Raw genomic sequence first — 19,840 nt, 5'->3', positions numbered from 1 at the left:
AAGCAGTTTTTTTTTTCTTCGCAAATAAAACATTTGTTGAATTTCATCGTGAAGTTTATATAAGACAAACATATAAGTTAAGCTTATAGATTGGAAATAATATTTTGGAAATCGGTTCAAAATTGGCGTCGTAGCCATAAAGGTAAAAAAAAAACTTAGAACGGTTAAAAATCGATTCTCTTTTATTTTTAACCCTAAACAAGTAATTATAATATTATACAATTTTCATAAAAAATTATATAATATGAATATAGGAATATTTTCATTTTAGTTTTTTTTTTTCTTTAAGAAAATCCTTTTTATTAGTGAAAGAAGAGTATTTTTACTAATAATACATTAATATTACATATTGATATTATATGACATGTACGTAATGAAGGACGTAAACAAAGTCGCGGGTAAAAACTGTTACATTAATTACCTGACTTTCTAGCACTGTAAGTTGATCGGTATGATCCAAAGGCACGGTGCGTAATTTGTCTCCCTTCCTGTCTGTGACGTGGAGCGCCGGTTCAGGTCCCAGCCGTAATTTTACCAGTCGTTTATGGGAGGCGTGTACCCATTCCCGACACACCATTTTATCTACTGAGCCTAGAATTTAAATACAAGTTTTATTCAGTGGTAAGTCAATGGCAATATTTTTTTTTTAAACTAACGAACTGTTTAAACTGGTCTTTCCCAATGTGGGGCCCACGCTCCACAGGGGGCAATTTGATAGTTAAGGGGGGGGGGGCAATTAAAAAATGGACTCGAAGCGATTTTAACCCATTTGCTCCGAGCCATTTGAATGCAATGCTAGGAGTAGATATCGGCGCCAAAGTTAACAACGAAAGTAAATTAAAAAAAATGCTTTAATATTTATTAGGTATAATTTCATTTGACATTACCAAAATATCAACTGGGCAATTAAAGTCGTCAAGTAAAAATTATGTATGGGGGCATAAAAATTTTAGAAATGTTCAAGTGGGGCATGGCACAAAAAAAGTTGGGAAACACTGGTTTAAATTATACAGAATTTAGTCTTTAGAAATAGCAACCCATTAGGATTATTTACTGCAAGCACTGACTGTATTCTGCTACGTCCATGGTGTTGTTAATTTTATAGATGACAGTTACTACAGTGAATTTGTTGGACCGTCAGCTTATTTGTCATTACAAGTTACATAAAAACGGTCTATTTCTCTATACCATTTTTTTCAAATTTATTCAGCAGAATATTATTATAAACTTTCACATATAGGAGTATAACATTAAGTAGGATTATTAGTTCTAATTACTGCGTCATACCTTTGTACTGCGCATTTTTCAGATGCTCCTGTTGTATCTTAAGCCGGCGTCTGCGACTGTTCTGCAGTTTGACGACGCCGTAGGCTGCGCCCGCGCACAGAATCGGTACGAATACTAATACAAGACACGTGTATATGTAAGCGAACTCGTTCCCCTGTGATATCAGACAAAGTGGAATAAATATTTTATGCTTCAGTAAAATACGGTTTGGAAATTATATTAAAATGTTATCAGGTATTATCTGAGGGACAAGTCGAGAGTTTTCAGAATCATTGTATAAGTATGATGGTTTGCCCAGAGGAGGAATATTTTGTTGGAGGACAAAATTTCCCTTTATATCAAGAATGGTAGCATACAGTAGAGATATGGAAAAAAGTGGATGGCGAACTAGCCGGTTTTAAGTACAATGAAATACAATTTTCGGCGACTCGTCATTTTATTCTAATAATTATAATAAGCTATATAAAATTAACTGTAGCATGTCCTAAGAAATATGCCACAGAGCGAGTGAGGACTCCTGGGTGGTAGATATGCAGGCGTGCATTGTCTACTGTATGTTTTGATGTATGCGATATAGGGCGTTTCCTTAAAGGGTGGGGAAAGGTGAAATGGCAAGAGTTCCTCCCTTGCGAGGAGGGGTTCGAATTTGTGGTAACACCGCTGACATTATTTGAAGGAAGTGGAACACAGAGTAGTTTTAGCTACTAGGAGTTCGTCAATATCTATTCGTCTCTCCGAGGACGAAATTACGCAGATTTTAAAAAAGGACCTCTTTTAGTATTTACATCCTATGGTACCCAAAAATAATTGCATAGCATAGTCTAATGGTTACCTCAAAGTAATCGTATCCTTTAAGGTATTTACAAGGCGGCAGTTTAGAGGCATTCAACTGATAGGGCTGGGGACATGGGTCTCCAGCGCGCCAATGAAACACATCCCGTTGTATATCAGCCGGGCCCACTGCTGTGCTGTTCACTATTATATCCCACATGGTAATGCGACGAAGTTCTTCTATTTCCTCTCTCGTAAATATCCTGAATAAAACAATTCTAATATTACCTTCGTTCTTTGTTTGCGTGTTTCTATGTCTTTTAAGCAATGAGGATTTTTTTAATTCGCTTGTTTTAGGGTTCTATACTATAAAGGTACAAAGGAACCTTTATAGAGCGGGTTTGTCCGTCCGTCCGTCTGTCTGTCACTGTTATATATCTCAACAGGTAATGCTATTGATTAAAAATTTGGCAGAGTTTTACGTATCATTGACTTGCGTATATTGTAACGAAAATAATAGAAAATATATTTTTAATTTATTTTGCTAGGAACTCTAAACTCATAATTTCAAAATTGACCTGCTTGAAAATAAAAGATTCTCAAGTCGGTTGTATTTTTTATATTTGTTACCTTATAACTCCGTCAGTTGTAAAACAATTCGGGATTTTTTTGGCTTATAGGATTAGAAATTTTATCAAAATCAGTCCAGTAGTTTAGTTTTTAGATAAAAAAAAATTGGTTACATTCGGTCTCTTTATCGGAAACAAACTTTAATTATTTTCCAATTTGTATCAAATTTTCTTCACTGTCTGGATGGGTTACCACAAGTATATGGCATCGTAATTTAAGTACTAGATATTTTAATATCGTGATTCTAAAAATATTAAATATCATAAGTTTGGTAGTAAAGTAAGCAAAAATTGTTTCAATTATCTTACCCATTTTTATCATTTTCAAACCAAAATCTGTCGGCATCTCTTATTCTTGTAAACTGATCAGTAATGATAGCTCTGAAAAGTTCACCAGGATGGCCTGTAGATTCTAACATTCCACCTAAAATTAAAGTAATAAATTCAATAAACATTCCGATTGTATTATTTTCATGAATGTTAATATAGATGGATAGATATATAGATAGATACTCTTTATTGTTTCATACATAAGATTACATACAAACAATTACAAGAAAATATTACACTGAGAAAACAATAGGTGGCCTTATCTCTAAGTGCGATCTCTTCCAGGCAACATTTGGATGGAGAAGAGTATTCATAAACAGTGTGATTGGAAGCACGAAACTCTATTCGTTATTTTAAATACTATAAATATAAAGATATAAATTGTACGATAATGAGAGTATTAAATTTAATATTATATTGAAACTTACCAATATAAACATCAATATTGTCCAATCTTGCGTCATATGCTTGAATTAATTTTTGCAATAAGTCTGGATTATTTTCGAAGAGCTCCGGATTAATTTCATTAAAAGTTTTCACTTTAGGTAATCCAAAATATTCTCTGAAAGGAAAAAGTGGAAATTTAAAGTAATATATACTTATGAGTATGTACAAAGAAACGTCTTATGTTCCTGCCATAGTTTTTCCAGAATTGGCAATAATCACAAAAATCACTGTAGCTTGGTCAACTTATTGTAGCTCTCGCTCTCGATACAAAGTTTTGAGGACGTGCTTTCTTTATAACATTAAAAGGATTTCATATGGCTAGAATGAATACACATTGTTTAACTTTGCATTTTTATTAAATTATAAAATCTAATGATCTCATCGCCAATCAACATTAAGTGAAATTATACTAAAACTCATTAAATTTAATAAAGTCGTAAAACAAATTTGAGCTGTTCGATGAAATCGAAGCACTTTGTATTCATAATCCACCACTAAACTCGTTGTCTTATATTATTTAAAGATACCTGGCTGTGTTGTAATCCGGTAACCCATTATCTCTTCCTCTCATTATGTTCAATGCTCCGAGGTCTCGTCTTGAGAATTCCATTGGACCAAATAAGTTATCTCGGACATCTGAGCATAATAAAGCATCTTCACGTTCAGATAGTTGAGATGCCATCCCCATAAGGATTTCTTCTATAGGCACTTGGGACATCACATCCTGAAATGATATTGGTGGAGAAATATTAAAAAAAAAAATTAAAAACATCAAAACTAATTTCAAATTTCAATCAAAATTACATCTGTATGATTAATGATGATCATCAAAAGCATTAGACTTATTACACGGTTAAAGTCAAATACATAAAGGCTTAATAAAAAATCCTCTTAGTTCCGATACGGAACTTAGAGCAATAATTTTTTTTATAGCTTTATTGCTATATACTTTATATTATATTGTTTCAAAATAAAAAAAAAGATAATACGAAATATTACGTATATGCTTACATTTCCATCCCACCAAGTCTGACACAGCCTAACAGCGTCGTGTCCACCAGGAGCCCTCCCATATCTGCAGTTTCTGTCCCTCAGTAGTATCGCTGGAGGGACTAGAGTGTGACCGAAGCGGAAAGCGGCCACTGCAAACGCATGCGTGATGCCTGGTGCCACTTCAGCTTTGTAGCCGCTGTACTTTGGAATCGGCACCCCGAGGAAAGCCGGCACATACTCGTAAAGAATAACATTCTGAAATGATTAATGTCAGTTTACGTTATTTATTATTGATTTTGAAGATCTATAGGTTCTTAATTAACCTGTAAAGTTGGAACGCTTTTGATGTCTTTGTTAGAGATGATGACCAAAGTGTCTTAGGCATGGTCTTTAACATAAACAAAGTTTCGGATTTGATTCTCGATCGGGACAAATTTAGGTGTAAGCCTTAGATAATTGTAATTATATTTATAAATATAACTATAATTATGTATGGTCCTGTAGGTATCATACAAAATAACATACATTAATATTTATTTATTAAAGCTTTTGTACATACACTTTTAATATAGAAATTCGGTTATAACTAAAGTGTATACAGGCGGACTTAAAGGGATTTCTTCCAAATAACCTTGAGAAGCCGAAAGGGAAAAGTATTTATAGTGTTTGTAAATAAAGAATAACATATATAGTGTTAAAATATTATAATAAATAATATATTAGTAGCTAGATAGTCAGTAACAGAGTAAAGACAAAATTATATATATATATATATATATATATATGATATATATATATATATATTATATATATATATATATATATATATATATATATATGAATTTCAGTTATAAAAGAAATATTAATCGTACTTATTTATTAAAATATAGTTACAGGTAACTTTTATAGCTATAATAATTCTGTCATTCATATGTAGAGTATTATATTATCTGTGCTCATATCAAGCCCATTGGTATTCATATGTATGCGGTGCGGAACGTTACAAGACGTGACTAAAACGTATTATTTCCATAGAGTTAGAAAGCCGACAAAGGGTCAGAATAAAAGTACACCGAACGAGAAGGTTTATAATAGTTATTTACATTTAATTGTTGTATAAATCAGAGTTCTAGTTGTTTTATTGTTTCTGCCTACTTTAAAGGAAGATAATAGCGAGGTATAGTCTATTTCAATAGAACTTAATGAACATATAAACAAACGAATAATTGACCCAACTACATATTAATAAGACTGCTGATGTTCAATAAAATATTAATAAAAAATGAATTCACTGATCGAATCTTTCAATTTGATATAAATTTAATTTATATATATTTCTTGTCGAGGGATGAGCAGCAGCCTCTCTCTTAAAATATCACCGAAATCTAAGTACGGTTGCCAACCTGCTTGTCAAGCGTGGCAACTATTAGCATAACCTCCCAATAGATGAAGGCCTATGTTTAGCAATGGATAGCTAATGGCTGATAAGGTAAGATATGAAGATTTCCATGATAATATCTATAAAACTTCATTAACAACTATTAAAAAATACTTTAGATGTATGTAGATAATGTTGTCTCTTTATATACATTTATTATCATACAGTTGTCATAATAACAAGACATTAGCTTTATTATTATAGAAATTTACCTGTAAACTAGCTATAACGATTCGCCTGGCTCGCTGGAAGAGTTGTTCGTCGCTCCAGTCCGGGTGTTGGCGGTGCACTCGTGCGGCCACCACGTTGTGCCACCGCAGCAATAGGATGCCAAATGTCACCATCGCAGGGTTCTGGTTAGTGCGCGGATCACCAAGCACTACACACATATAATACAAGGTTTTATTTGAATGCTAAGTGTAAATTTAACATAGATTAATGTTCTACTACATTAACGTTTATTTTGGAAATTTCTATTAGCGACTCTCTTACTCTCTCTACGTTAGTGATTTCATTATGTGAACGAGATTTACTTGTTGTTATTGTACCTATTGTGTGTGTCCATTAATCCAAATTAATATTATAGCCACCTATTATTTCTTATTAAATTGGAGTAAAACGTTTTCACAAATTGTTTCAAAATATTATAGATAAAGAAGTCACAAAAATTTTTCTACAATAAATACAGTCGAATTAAGAAATTTATCCTCTCAGAAATCGGTTGAAAAGTACAGATAAGGTATAGTGTATATCTTTTTATTTGTTTAATTTTAGTTTTCACAGGATGTTTTTAAATCTAAAATAAAATAAATTGAATAGAAATAATAATATTCTATATAATAAAATGATAACTGACTTACAATACAGTCTCTCTGGGCTGAGCATGCGCATGTAATGAGGAACTGGATTATTGAAGAGCGGCACTCGCTTCGTGTTTCTCAGGGGCATACCTCCCTCACTCGCTAGGCTTCCGTTCTGTTTTATAGTATTGAATTTCAATCATATAAATACTTTTAGATTTTACTATATACTGTCATTTAAAAAAAAAAAAAACTAGACTGTTATTGATCATAATTATATTCATTATCATCATCATCTCAGGCATTATCTGTCCATTGCTGGACATTATGTGTTTTCACATTTTTGTTAATTTCTTGATTGTTTAAACTTTTTGATTCAATAAAATGTAGACCATATAGATTTGAATTTGATTACGACTATTATTAAATATTGCAGAAATAATGAAAATTTTGAATTTTGAATTTTAGTAACTTCTACAGACAGTAAAATATAGTATAATTAATATTGAAACGGTTACTGTCAAAGTTATAAATAAATAAACAAATATGTTTGTAACGATTTCTAATTAAAAATAGACAGCCTAATTAAAAATCTAATTAATATATATATATATATATATATATATATATATATATATATATATATATATATATATATATATATATATATATATATATAATTATGTTGAGTGAAATAATAGGATCATCGAACATTGAATAATGAAGAGCGAGTATAGAAAATCAACATTTCGATGCACTAGAAAGATTGTGTTGACTAATGAGTATGAATGATGCATATAATTAAGATAACGCATATGAATGTACGTAAAGAGGCAGGCGTGGCTGCTGGGTGGCACCTGAAATGACCTCATTGCATTCACCCACGCCTCACTGGTGCTGTACACGAAGCTGCCGTCGATCCATGACGTTATCTGATTTATCTGAAACAGTCAAATGGTTAGTTAGATAACAATAATAAATACTGGATCTGATCCAGTATGAAGTAGAGAGGGAGCACTGAACCATTGGCGGAAACACTTAAATACTTTTTTGTACATAGTTATAACATATAAAACATCCAAATTCTAATACAAAAAAAAAAAACTCACGAATACAAATGTTTTTATTGTAAGCCAAAAGCCGAGTCGTTGGTAAAGTGGCTTTGATGGAATGATAAAGGAGATATTGTTGTGCAAAACAATCAAAACAAATGTAAGAGTTTATATCGATGTTGTTAAATGATGGTGAATCTGTAATCATTCACTTTCAACAAAAGGTTACTTGATCTTGTTTCTTGATGAGGAGGATGTAGCAAGAATACCTTTAATAGCAGTAACAATCAATATATTTGATGACTATGCATCTGGTTAATTTATGATACTCATACAGAACAATGCACTGTTTGAAATTATCAATTGACTCTGTCAAATTTTGTTATTATGTTTTCAAAACGATTTCTTAATACAATATATATATATATATATTTATATATATATATATATATATATATATACACAATAATACTATTATTATTATTATATATTATTATATATATTATACTATTATTATTATTGCTATTGTATATTTGTATATATATATATATATATATATATATATATATATATATATATATATATATATATATATACACAATAATACGATTTTTATTTGTAAATAGAAAATATAAGTGGCCGATTTTTACTTACATACATATGTATGTAAGTAAAAATTTTTCGAAAGATACTCGTAATCCTAAAAGATGTTTATAACAAGTTCTCTTGTACTATTTCGACTCATACTAAGTCGCTAATGTAAGTAAAATACTTAAGTTAAGAATAAAACAACAAACATTTGGCAATAAAGTAACTGTAAACATAAAAGTATACTATTTAAAAACCATATTTTTTAAATTAAAAAGAATTTTAAACCTCAATATGGTTTATTTACTTTATAATTACTCAATGAACAATTACATTTTTTTCTCCAATTGTAGTAGAAATATGTGCATAGTTCACATATATTTATTTATTAGAATGTAATTGCTGTAAACCTATGTGATCATATCTGGGTTATACAGAGCTATTAAATTTTATTAGGTGGTTGGATATTGGCTGGAATTTGGCCTTCAGTGTACATGTCACGTCAGCTACTTATAGGTGGGTATGTGTGTTAATATCGCAGTGCATGACATCTAATCAGAAGCGTGTAAATATTTAAAAATTGATGACAAAACATATTTGATCAATTAAGAATTATTCACATAATTATGTAAATAAGTACACACAAGCATATTAGGTATTTATAGGTATACAGGTCGGCTATATCAACGTGTGTATATACTATGAAACACATACACAAAAATTTGGTAGGAACTTATTTGAGTATTCGAATAAGGAATATTGTCAATAAGGTTTTAAAAAGAAATATATTAAATTTTAAGTAACTGGTTTACTTTACACAACAGGTTATTAGTTTGTAATGTACGTATATAGGGGAATCTTAAATTACAAGATACAGAGTTCTTAAGAAAAGAATGAGTATAATGGTACACTTCTCTTCCTTTCCCGTGGGTATCGTAAGAGGAGAATAAGGGATCTTAATAGTCAAGGAATGTACAGCAGCATCTCACTTAAAACATCATCAAAGCCTAACTGTGATTGCCAACCTGCCCGCCAAGTGTGGCAACTACTGGCAAACCCTCCGTCCGGGAGGGGCCTATGTTCAGCAGTGCATAATTATCTGCCAATATGATGATAATAATGATGGAGCATTATCACACGAACACAACATAATATTAGTTGTATTTTATTTATTAAAAAGAAAAGGGTAAAAGTCGATCTAAATATTGTATTTGTTTTTTTCCAAGTAGTGATGTATAAGTGCAGTTCACAAACATATTATAGTCGTGAGATTCCTCAAGTTATAATTATAATTATTCTATGATAGGCGCACAATCATATTACTTACTACCTTTGAATTATTACACTTAGTTTATGAATGTCGGCAAATAAATTTGCATTATAGTATATGTAATAATGTAATGTTACAGATCATTTAATAAATGGTTAGTTAAATCAAATTTATCCTTGAATTCTTTTTTATTGTTTTTGAATAATAATATGTTGATTTCTCATTTTAATTACTAAATGCTCTAAAAATATATGTCAAAACAATTAGCGAAAAATAGCGCTGTAATCAGAATGACGACTAACAGTAGCGTGTCACGATTTAATTTGGGCCAATAGCATAAACTGACAAAGTTATGGCATTGATAAGACATTTACAGACCATAACTAATTTCCAGTAGGATAGACGTATTTCGTTTCCAAATATAAGTCTAAAGAACATGTTTAATATTTTAGGTAAATTATTTTAGCTTGCAATAAATTAGCTGTAAAATTATAATATTATATTATAATTTATATGTAATACCTATAGTATTTGATAGTATTATAGTATTTATAATTGACTTAGATAAATGTTTTAAAAGAGTTAGGTTTTAAGTACTCTAAATCGCTGGGTGTGCATTAATTTTGCATAAGATTGATGTATATGGAGGAGTTAAAAGGAGTTTATTATTTATGCAACTTTGAATAGCACACAAGCTGAAATATGATGGATAGTGGTAATCGTCGCTTATAGACATAAACAGTACCATAGACATAACTAAACTATGTCGTCCATGTTACCTTTCATGTGTTGCCATCTCTGAGGACTAAGGTGGTATGCCTCTTTACCCTGTAATTTCACTACCATACCCACCCTTCAAACTGAAACGACCATGTAACTACTTCACAATAGAAATACGAATGGGACAGAGGTACACAAACAAACGACGTTTGTACAAAGTCTCCCTCTGGTAAGGAACGTTTAAATCGGAGTATTTGGCGTAATGTATTATATGTATGTATGTATGTAATTGTTATATAGTGCTAATACTTACTTGTTCTCTTGGGCTATTTGGACTCTGTCCAGTGGATCGATCATAGGCTGCTCTCAAGAATGGCATGTATTTAGCACCCTGGCAATCTGGATCATACATGTGATCGCACTTGTCTACCGGAATGCGATGGTGTTCAATGGGACAGCCGGACTCTGACGCCATAACTATTTCACCTGTCACTACTTGTCCTGCAGGTATAAATATATAATAAGTAAATGCAGGTAAGAGTATTATTTCATAAATACCTAATCTGTACTGATTTCTTCTCAATATAACTTTTAATTAATTTACTAGTCACAGACTCGTCATATTTTTACAAGTAAATAATAATGCACTTGAAATATTTAATAATGATATTGACAATTATTATTTTATATAATCCTGTACAGCTTTAATCAGTTGTATTCTTGATATACACATATATAAAAATTACCATTAAATCTTCGGTATATATTTTTTCTAAGTACATATATTTTTTTATATAATAATAAACCACTTTACATGTATTTATAGAACGAACCATACCAAAGAATGCAAGCAAAGCAGTCCGGTTTGCAAGCGACGGTAGCCCGTCTTGCCCCCGCATGAACAGCTTCGATAACGTCCTGGCTCCAGGTCGATCTGCACCTGCTATCATGTACACTCCATCTGCGTAAGATGCTGGAGTTTTACGCGTTAGCCGACTGCCTGTGAAATAAATATGTTATTTTAATTATCTTATTAATATTATCAAAACATTGATGCTTGTATATTTGGATGTTCGTTACTCAGTTACGCTTAAACGGCTGAAAGGATTTGATTGAGACGCGAACAAAAACGCGGAAGACAGTTATTAAAAAAACATTCTAAAACAAAAAATATTTTAAAATAAATAAAAAAATATATATTTTATTAAGTTTTATATGTAGAATGTTTACAGGATAAAGATAATGCAAGTTTTGTCACTTGATCTGTAGCTCGATTCGCATAATAATCACAAAAATATTGGAACGATTCAGTTGTTAAAAACATTTTCGTGTCTTTATTTTTGATAGATGCCAGTTACCTTTAATATTGTTCCATAAAAGTATCGAGTAAATTAGAATGGTATTCATGTCGTGTTAATCATGTTTAATAAGTATTATATTCTAATAAACATAATTTAGGTGAAGAAATAAATTTTGGATAGGACTTTATTGGAATAATTTTATCATTTCGATGATATTTAAATGATTTGTATTTATGAAAATAAGGATTCTGCACCTATGTATGCCTTTTGACCCTTCGAATTGCTTATTTATATACTACTAATGGACATATACTCGTATACCTATATATAATTTTATCTGCTTGGACCAAAGGTTAAGGTATAAAGTATTTATTTTATAATTACACATTGAATCTATTAATTTTTATATTTAATAAATTACAATAGTTGTGATTATTGTAAAAAATATAATCTATTATACATACCTTACTTTTTAAATCTTTGAAATCACTGCTAACTGGTACAGTTTAAGATAGATTTTTCAATCGAAATTTATTAAGCATAAAATCTTATAAGAGGAAAAAATATTTTTACAAAGATGAACATATTTATAACTATGTACTTAAAATGATGGTAGAATTTTTTTTCAATCATTCAACTAAATGTTGATCGGTAGAATAAATACTCTGATGCAATAAAGTAGCAAGCACGTTTGTGAAGGAAAATTGGACATTAATTTGTCATAATCATGAATTTAATAAATATGTACTCAATTAGTTGGTACTATTTACACAAATTTGCGTGCTATAAATATTAAAGCAATTATTTTTCACGAGTAATGTCGTAACTCCAGTATTTGATTGACACGAAATATGTAATTTCACAGAAGTTTTACGTACACATTGCATTTTTTACGGATCGTTAATTATGTTTTATTCACTTGTACATGTTTGATGGAGGTAATTGTCATCTGGGGAGATTACGTCAAACCAGATCAAAATACATGATATATGTGCCTACCAAGTCATGCTGGACAATTTCACTGTAACTGGAGCACTCAAAGTGACAGCAAAAGAGAATGCGTATACATATATGGTAAAACGATAATATCTGTAATGTTTTTTGCTTTCTGTTCTCATGAAATTAATTAGTTCTCTGAATGATTTGTTTGTACAATATTGTGCACGTTATAATATTAAAACAAATTGCGATTGCGTGGAACAACTGAAATGTTTTTAATTAGTGGTGTGAATGATTTATTTAATTGGCTGCTGTCTAAGGTATGCTAAATATGTGTGTACATATGTGTGCTATGGTAAATTTTTCATTAAAAATCTAAATATTTTTCATGAATTTAATTTCTCATCTATACTTATAATAAATCTGTAGAGAGGTCAATTCTGTACATGAAATATATTTCCAAAATAACAATCAGGGGGTGATTAGTGATCGATACTGATGCCAAAAATGTAATCAGTAAAATTTTGTCTGTTTGTCTGTTCGTTATAGAAACAAAAACTACTCGACGGATTTTAATGAAACTTGGTACAATTATTCTATATACACCTGGGCAGGTTAGAGTATACTTTTCATCACGCTATGATCAATAGGAGCAGAGCAGTGAAGGGAAATGTTGGGAAAACGGGAGAAGTTACTCCATTTTTAAGTTTTCATCGCGTGTGTAGCCTTAATGGCCACTTTTTAAAATGTAAAAATGTCCACCCGCTAGTATTAGAATAATTGTCATGAATCCAGTTATGATATGGTAAATTTAATTTACATTCATGTATTATAAGATTCAAAATAGCAACTTCGATGTTTTGTATTTTTTATATTATTGTAAATAAAATATTTAACTTTATTTATATATATCATAATATTACAAAAAATATGAAATATATATTTATATTAGATGTTACCATAAGATTACAGTCTAAAGAACTGGGACAGTAATACGATGCAGCAGTATTTTAAATGATAGTTTAATTTTTTTACATTATTTTTATAATATTTTATATACAAGCACAATACCACGGTCTTAACGAACTTGATATAAATATTGATATTATTCGATGTAAATTAAATAATTCGAAACTATTTATCACACTTCACGTGCCTTTAAAATTACATTTTCAATATTTTAATAGTCACAATTCGTGCTATGATTGATTCGTAGCAATAGTCTGACGATAATTTAAGGTGCTCGTGATACTGTGATGGTGCAATCTTCACTTCATATAATAATATACATCATGAATAACAAATTAGGAACAAGGAGAAACGACCACAGGTACAGCCATCGGCAATTTCGTTACATGCCTCAGTTATCGTTACTGTGATATTCGACCATTTATCGATCCCAATAATAATATCAATGTTAAGGGTATATCGCAAGATTGGCAATAGACAGTTAATACATTAAGGTAATTTATAACGAAATAAAAGATTACTCATGCAATAAGCTGCCTAATAAACTAACAATAAATTCATGGAACTCGATGGCCGCTTTCGAACACACTGTGTGTAACCATTGTTATTCTTGAGAATTAAAATAAAGAAGACTCAAGTAAACTCAAAAAAAAAAAATATTACACTGCTGGACTACTATTTTTAAAACAGAATAAAGTTATGAATGGATAGAGGTGTGATTGCTTGACTGTGAATACTGATGACTTCGGTTTGAACGTTTTTAATAATGTGTTCATGAAATAATGTGTTCTAATTAAATTGTTGTGATACTTTGATAAGTCATATACACAGCGATTATGTTTCAATGAAAAAAAGTGCTCTCTATCCAATTTATTTCGTTTCAAAAATGCAATTTTTGTAATATAGCTATAATTGATTGATAATAACCAACAGAGCTATATTACTGATTGGCGACTATTTTTGCTTTCAATACAAAATTCATAATGTCATTCAATTAGAGATAAGCACTGTGACACCAAAAACATAGTTTATCGGTTATTAAAACATGGTAAAACTCATGATATTAAACTGTATAAACAATTCTCCATTGTAATTTAAAACTTTTAAACTTCTTGTATTTTATAGATCTATATGTTGTTCATATATAAATGTATTATAAAGTAACTTAACCAACTTTTTAATTTATATAGATGTGAAAGGAGATATACCACTTGTCACTACAGCGTAGTGATGAAATGAAAATACCACTACCCAATGGGTGAGTTGTAGTCTGGGCAGATACACTTATTAGATTACAGGCGTAGACCTTACTTAACAACTAATCGGTTGCACAACAGTCTATGACAAATTAATAAGGCCTTTATCTAGCCTAGTCATCTTGTGTCTGATTCATGATCAGCTGTTTGACGCAACAATTTACTACTGAAGGTGCTACCATTGCAAGATTCATTTTAATCGTCGAGACTATAAGACGGAAAATAGTAATATTATTTATTAATTATTACAGAAAATCCATCTTCATTGTCATTATATCAGCCTTTAACTGTCCACTGCTGAATATACGCCTCCGCTTTAGGAGGTTTTATCAATAGTTGTCACGCTTGGCAAGAGGATTGGTAACCGTAGTTAAGCTTTGGAGATGCTTTAAGAGGGACACTGCTGCCCTGGATGGATAATCATATTTATGTTCAATTTATTATTAAAAAAAATGTAGTACAATTTCATCAAGAATTGTACTACGCGTTGAAGTCTTTTACTATAGAGCTTTTGTTATGTAAAAGAATAGGTTGAAAATTTTCTTTTCTTTTCAAATTAATATGGTATTTACAAACAGATTATATTGAAATAATTCCTAATGAAGTGTATAATGTCTATTCTATTGAGCTCCTCTATAAATATATAAAATAACACATGTTCAGTAAAACTATGTAAAGTTATAAACATATAAGTATATACCGCTATATAAAAATGTATATATTTCTATAAAAATAAAATTAAAGTAAAATCACGTATAATAGGTATACCCTACATTATAAAAATAGAAATAATGACTTTATATTGCATCAGTATTTATATTTTAATTATCGCAATTTTTGCGATGAAAATGTAGGTTAATACGTCTATACATAATAAAGAAATCTTATCTGTTGATAAACTTGATATGGTCAATCTGTCACCATTTCATCACCATCATAAACCTCTACCTTTCTCTGCAATCATAATACTCATAAATAGGTACAGTTACAAACTTAAGGTCACAGCATTCTATTGGTCCTTAATATTTATTTATAAGTATATAGTTTCAATTAGAGTTTGTTTAGATAAATCTATAATGGTGATTATAATCCCAGATATATCACACAGTGTCTAGTCTTAAGCTTAACAATTGTATCATGAGCACTGGATAGCTGATAGACTTATTAATCGACATTTTTAGTAAATATATATTTGTACATATATCATTTGAAATCGAATGCTTATGGAATAAATTATTTGCTAAAAAAAAGAGTATAGTTCTTTAAAAACGACGTATTAAGATTTCTCTACATAGATAGTGTTGTAAGTATCCATAGGTTCTAGAAAGTATTTATAATTAGATGGGCTATATGTTTTTTTGTAACTTTTGTACTATGAAAACTGAAATACTTATAAATACATATATTTTTATTGTATAGACATCAAACCCGCAGGCATTGAAAGTTGAAGCGGTGATTTAAACCGATGTAATTCCAAGGCCAACACACGAAACAAAGAGAACACCTACCCTTGATCTAATTCAGTATGTATTTTTTTTAAATATTCAAAAATATTAAAATACATAACACATAAGAATCTACGAAGTATGTGTAAATATTTAATGAGTATTGATATTCGTTATCTCTTTATATATAATAGACTTTCACAGCTAATTTTTAATAATATATGTATTTATGTCGTTAAAATATACAGTTATAATATCATATAGATAAGTCTCGAAGAGTTATATTTAAGAAATTATATGTTTTGTTAATATATTTTTTACTATTTAATGTATAGAAAGATAAAATAATAATAATGATAGACAGCTATTAGGTACGGATCTTCTCATAATTCATAAAGTCTTGTGTAGTGAAGGAGTACCTAAAAACAACGTATTACCATCCTATCATACCCAAGATTTACAAGTAAGCGATTATTAAGGGAATAGAGTACAAAACATAAATGTAAATAAAGAGAAATTCGAAATAAAATTTATATAAAAATTTGTTTATTACCAATATGGTAATATTTAACTGAAATTTCCTTTAATGCTTATAAGCTTAAAATAAGGATATAGCTTACTATTATAATTACGATAGTACTCGTAATAGTTTTCTCAAAAGCAAATATAATTACACTCTGATCTTTACATAATTTTTAATGATTAAAATTCACTTAATACAAATGTTTCACATTTGAATAAAAATTCTTTGCACAAAATATTCAAATATATTCATGATTATTCCTGACAAACATTGAAATTATTATTTTAATGATCACATAAATCGACTTCTTTATCTAACTTATTCAGTATGCTGATAGTCCATGAGAAAATTTGTTGGTGTATTGCTTAGAATTCGTAATTTCACTTTACTTTAATATATATGTATATTTTTTTAGAATGGAACAACAGTTGACGGACTATCCCTCTTGAAATTGAATTGTTACGACCAACTTAACGATATCTTTTTTATTAAAATTGATAAATTAATAGAAAAGCATAAAATACTAATTGCTTTATTTGTGTTTGTAATCAGTGTCATTGCAAAAGGTTCTATAAAAAAATATAATTATCTACAGTAGGTACTAAAGCAAGGCTATATCGATAAATCAAACATCAGAATCAAATATGACTTGATTGAAGCTAGTTAAAACAATGACAGCTGACAAATAGATTTAAACACAGTTCAGTATTTATTGAGTATATAAGTATTTATGAGACTGTAAGCTGCAGTAACATATTTGAGGTTAATTATTTCTTTTGTGTAAAACGTACCACACATTTTTTGAGTGTCAGTACTATATATTGAATACTATATATAATTTGGAGATTTGCTCGCATGAATTAAGATAAAAAGTTAAACTATCCATGTTATTATTATCTCTAGCCGTTTAAGAATAACTAAGTAAAAAGAGTTAAATAGCTTCAAATATTTAACGTATATAAAACATATTAGCAGAATTAGATAAATTAACTTACCAACTGACCCCCAATCTGGATATGCTCTGTTGTTGAACCAGCCATCATAGCGTTGTTTCTCATAGTATAATTCTGTAATAAAAAATATGATCATATAATGTAATTAGACTTTTGATTACTTTTTCTAATACATAAAGCTGAAATAAAATATTGAGTCAAGTTCAAAAAGAAAAAGGTACTTGTAATTAATTTTCTTTACTTAAATTAATTCCTAACATGTATTTGTTGTGAAGATGTCGCATTAGATACATCTTCAGGAATTAAGTACTATCTGATGCAGGTTAAAAAAACTAAAGCTAATTAAAGTGTCATGGTCTTATAATTTATTTTAAAATTAGGAATCATATTATATATCCTTCCGTTACAAAGAATAAATATATGAATAAAAAAATGCATTCAATTTTATTGGTTACATACCGTATATTGAAATCTTTAAGTCTAATATCAATCACATTGCGTTTACGTAAACAAGTAATTTTCACCTGTGATGTTTCTGTACAATATAGATTTAAAATTTTACGACAAACGAAAGATAATGTTTATTGAAAAGTATTTGTGAATAAGTCAACTTGGCTTATATATATTTATATAGTTTTGTAGATGCTACCAATGTTTCATATTCAAGTGGTCATCTTATTTCAATGAACGTTGCGACGGACCACCGCATCGTTAATTGCTTATTTAAAGCACGCCAGTGTAATTAACCCTTGTTTACGTGTTTGCCACTAAGACGCTATGTGGACGCATGTTTGTGCGCGTTCCAGATACGCGTACGTTCCGATACAGACCTTGCTCGGTCCGCTCTAACCGAGATGCATCGCTAATGAGACCCTCATTACTTGTACACACTCCAAGAATTGTATCAGAAATAATACGAGTAAAACAGTAAATCGTTCAGGGTTATACATTCTTGTAATTATTCTAGGTAGGTTGGTAAGTTGACAAATATTGTTAACAAGTAACTTTATCACTTTGTACAAGAGTTGTTTGCTTGGGAACCTATGTCCTACTTGTATTTCTACTTGAAATAGTTGTGTTTGTATGGCTGTATTTAGGTTTTGAAGGGTGGGATATGGCAGTGAATTTATATGGTATAGAGAAATAACACCTGAGTCCTCAGAAATGGCAATGCATGGGAGGTATCATGGGCGTAACAGTATACTCTGTTATGTCCATGGTACTGCTCGGGAGCTGTACGCTCTGCTGATGGTTACCACTTTCCATCAGGTGGGTTGCCAGCTTGTTTGCCATTCTAAGTTGCATAAAAAAAAATCTACAATACAAGGATTTTTTTATAATACTTAAAATGACCAAAATAACCGACATAGCCCGAAGGATAAGCTAGTTAAAGTGGCAATGGGCTGGTCACATAGCTCGAAGAACCGGCAACCGAAGGGGAAGAAAGGTTCTTGAGTGGCAACTGCGTACGGGTAAACTTAGTGTAGGACGAACCCCCACTAGATGGACTGACGACCATAAATGCGTTGCAGGAAGTCAGTTGATGCAGGTGGCTCAGGACCGTTATGGCAGTCTATGGGGGAGGCTTATGTTCAGCAGTGGACAGATAATGGCTAAAATGATGATGATGATGACTTAAAATGACAAAGTGACGGCCTACCTGATGAAAAGCGGTACTCGTCGCATATAGATATGAAGGATTGTGATTACTCATAGTTTTTTAGCTATATTTAGGGTAAATATAAAATTAAAAAAATATTATATAAAACAGATTTTTAACATTTTTAAATGTTAGCTACTAAACTCTAATAAGATAATTGTTTCAAGAAACGGTAATAGCAAGCAAACACTTGAATGAACCGAGCTTAGAACGTCAAAACTAAAACCGAAAATTACTATCCTAGAACTAGATGTTCTTAAACTTTAAACCACAATTTACCATTTTTCCCAATTACCATTTACCAATTCGCATTACCAATAACGCTGTCTAGGGTGAATGGTATAGGTAAAGTAAGGTTTTCTAATTCGTGCGAGACCAACATGAATTAATATTGTAAAAAAAAAACAGAATTTTATTACGTTGAACATATTTTTAAAACTAACGCATTTACGGTGTTATCAGTAATATC

General features: G+C 30.3%; 1 protein-coding gene across 4 annotated transcripts in view; it reads right to left on the bottom strand.

The window, feature by feature from the left end:
• LOC113520780 (dual oxidase) overlaps window positions 1–19,840 on the bottom strand; it is a 61,547-nt gene that overhangs the window by 10,717 nt on the left and 30,990 nt on the right. The window contains exons 3-15 of one of the 4 annotated variants that reach the window (XM_052897523.1): window positions 17,754–17,825; window positions 11,164–11,325; window positions 10,639–10,826; window positions 7,553–7,636; window positions 6,756–6,870; window positions 6,108–6,274; window positions 4,476–4,712; window positions 3,992–4,188; window positions 3,446–3,579; window positions 2,997–3,111; window positions 2,120–2,321; window positions 1,288–1,441; window positions 422–591 (exon numbers count right to left, since the gene is read on the bottom strand). In XM_052897523.1, the coding sequence (XP_052753483.1) occupies window positions 422–591; window positions 1,288–1,441; window positions 2,120–2,321; window positions 2,997–3,111; window positions 3,446–3,579; window positions 3,992–4,188; window positions 4,476–4,712; window positions 6,108–6,274; window positions 6,756–6,870; window positions 7,553–7,636; window positions 10,639–10,826; window positions 11,164–11,325; window positions 17,754–17,825 (1,997 nt within the window). Of the gene's footprint in view, window positions 1–421; window positions 592–1,287; window positions 1,442–2,119; window positions 2,322–2,996; window positions 3,112–3,445; window positions 3,580–3,991; window positions 4,189–4,475; window positions 4,713–6,107; window positions 6,275–6,751; window positions 6,871–7,520; window positions 7,637–10,638; window positions 10,827–11,163; window positions 11,326–17,753; window positions 17,826–19,840 lie in introns of those variants that run through there. The other 3 variants (XM_052897525.1, XM_052897524.1, XM_052897526.1) reach the window with 3 other exon arrangements.

The sequence above is a fragment of the Galleria mellonella genome, unplaced genomic scaffold, assembly GCF_026898425.1.
Source record: "Galleria mellonella isolate WM207_F2 unplaced genomic scaffold, CSIRO_AGI_GalMel_v1 utg36, whole genome shotgun sequence".
Lineage (NCBI taxonomy): Eukaryota > Metazoa > Arthropoda > Insecta > Lepidoptera > Pyralidae > Galleria > Galleria mellonella.
This window is presented reverse-complemented; position numbering and strand designations above follow the sequence as displayed.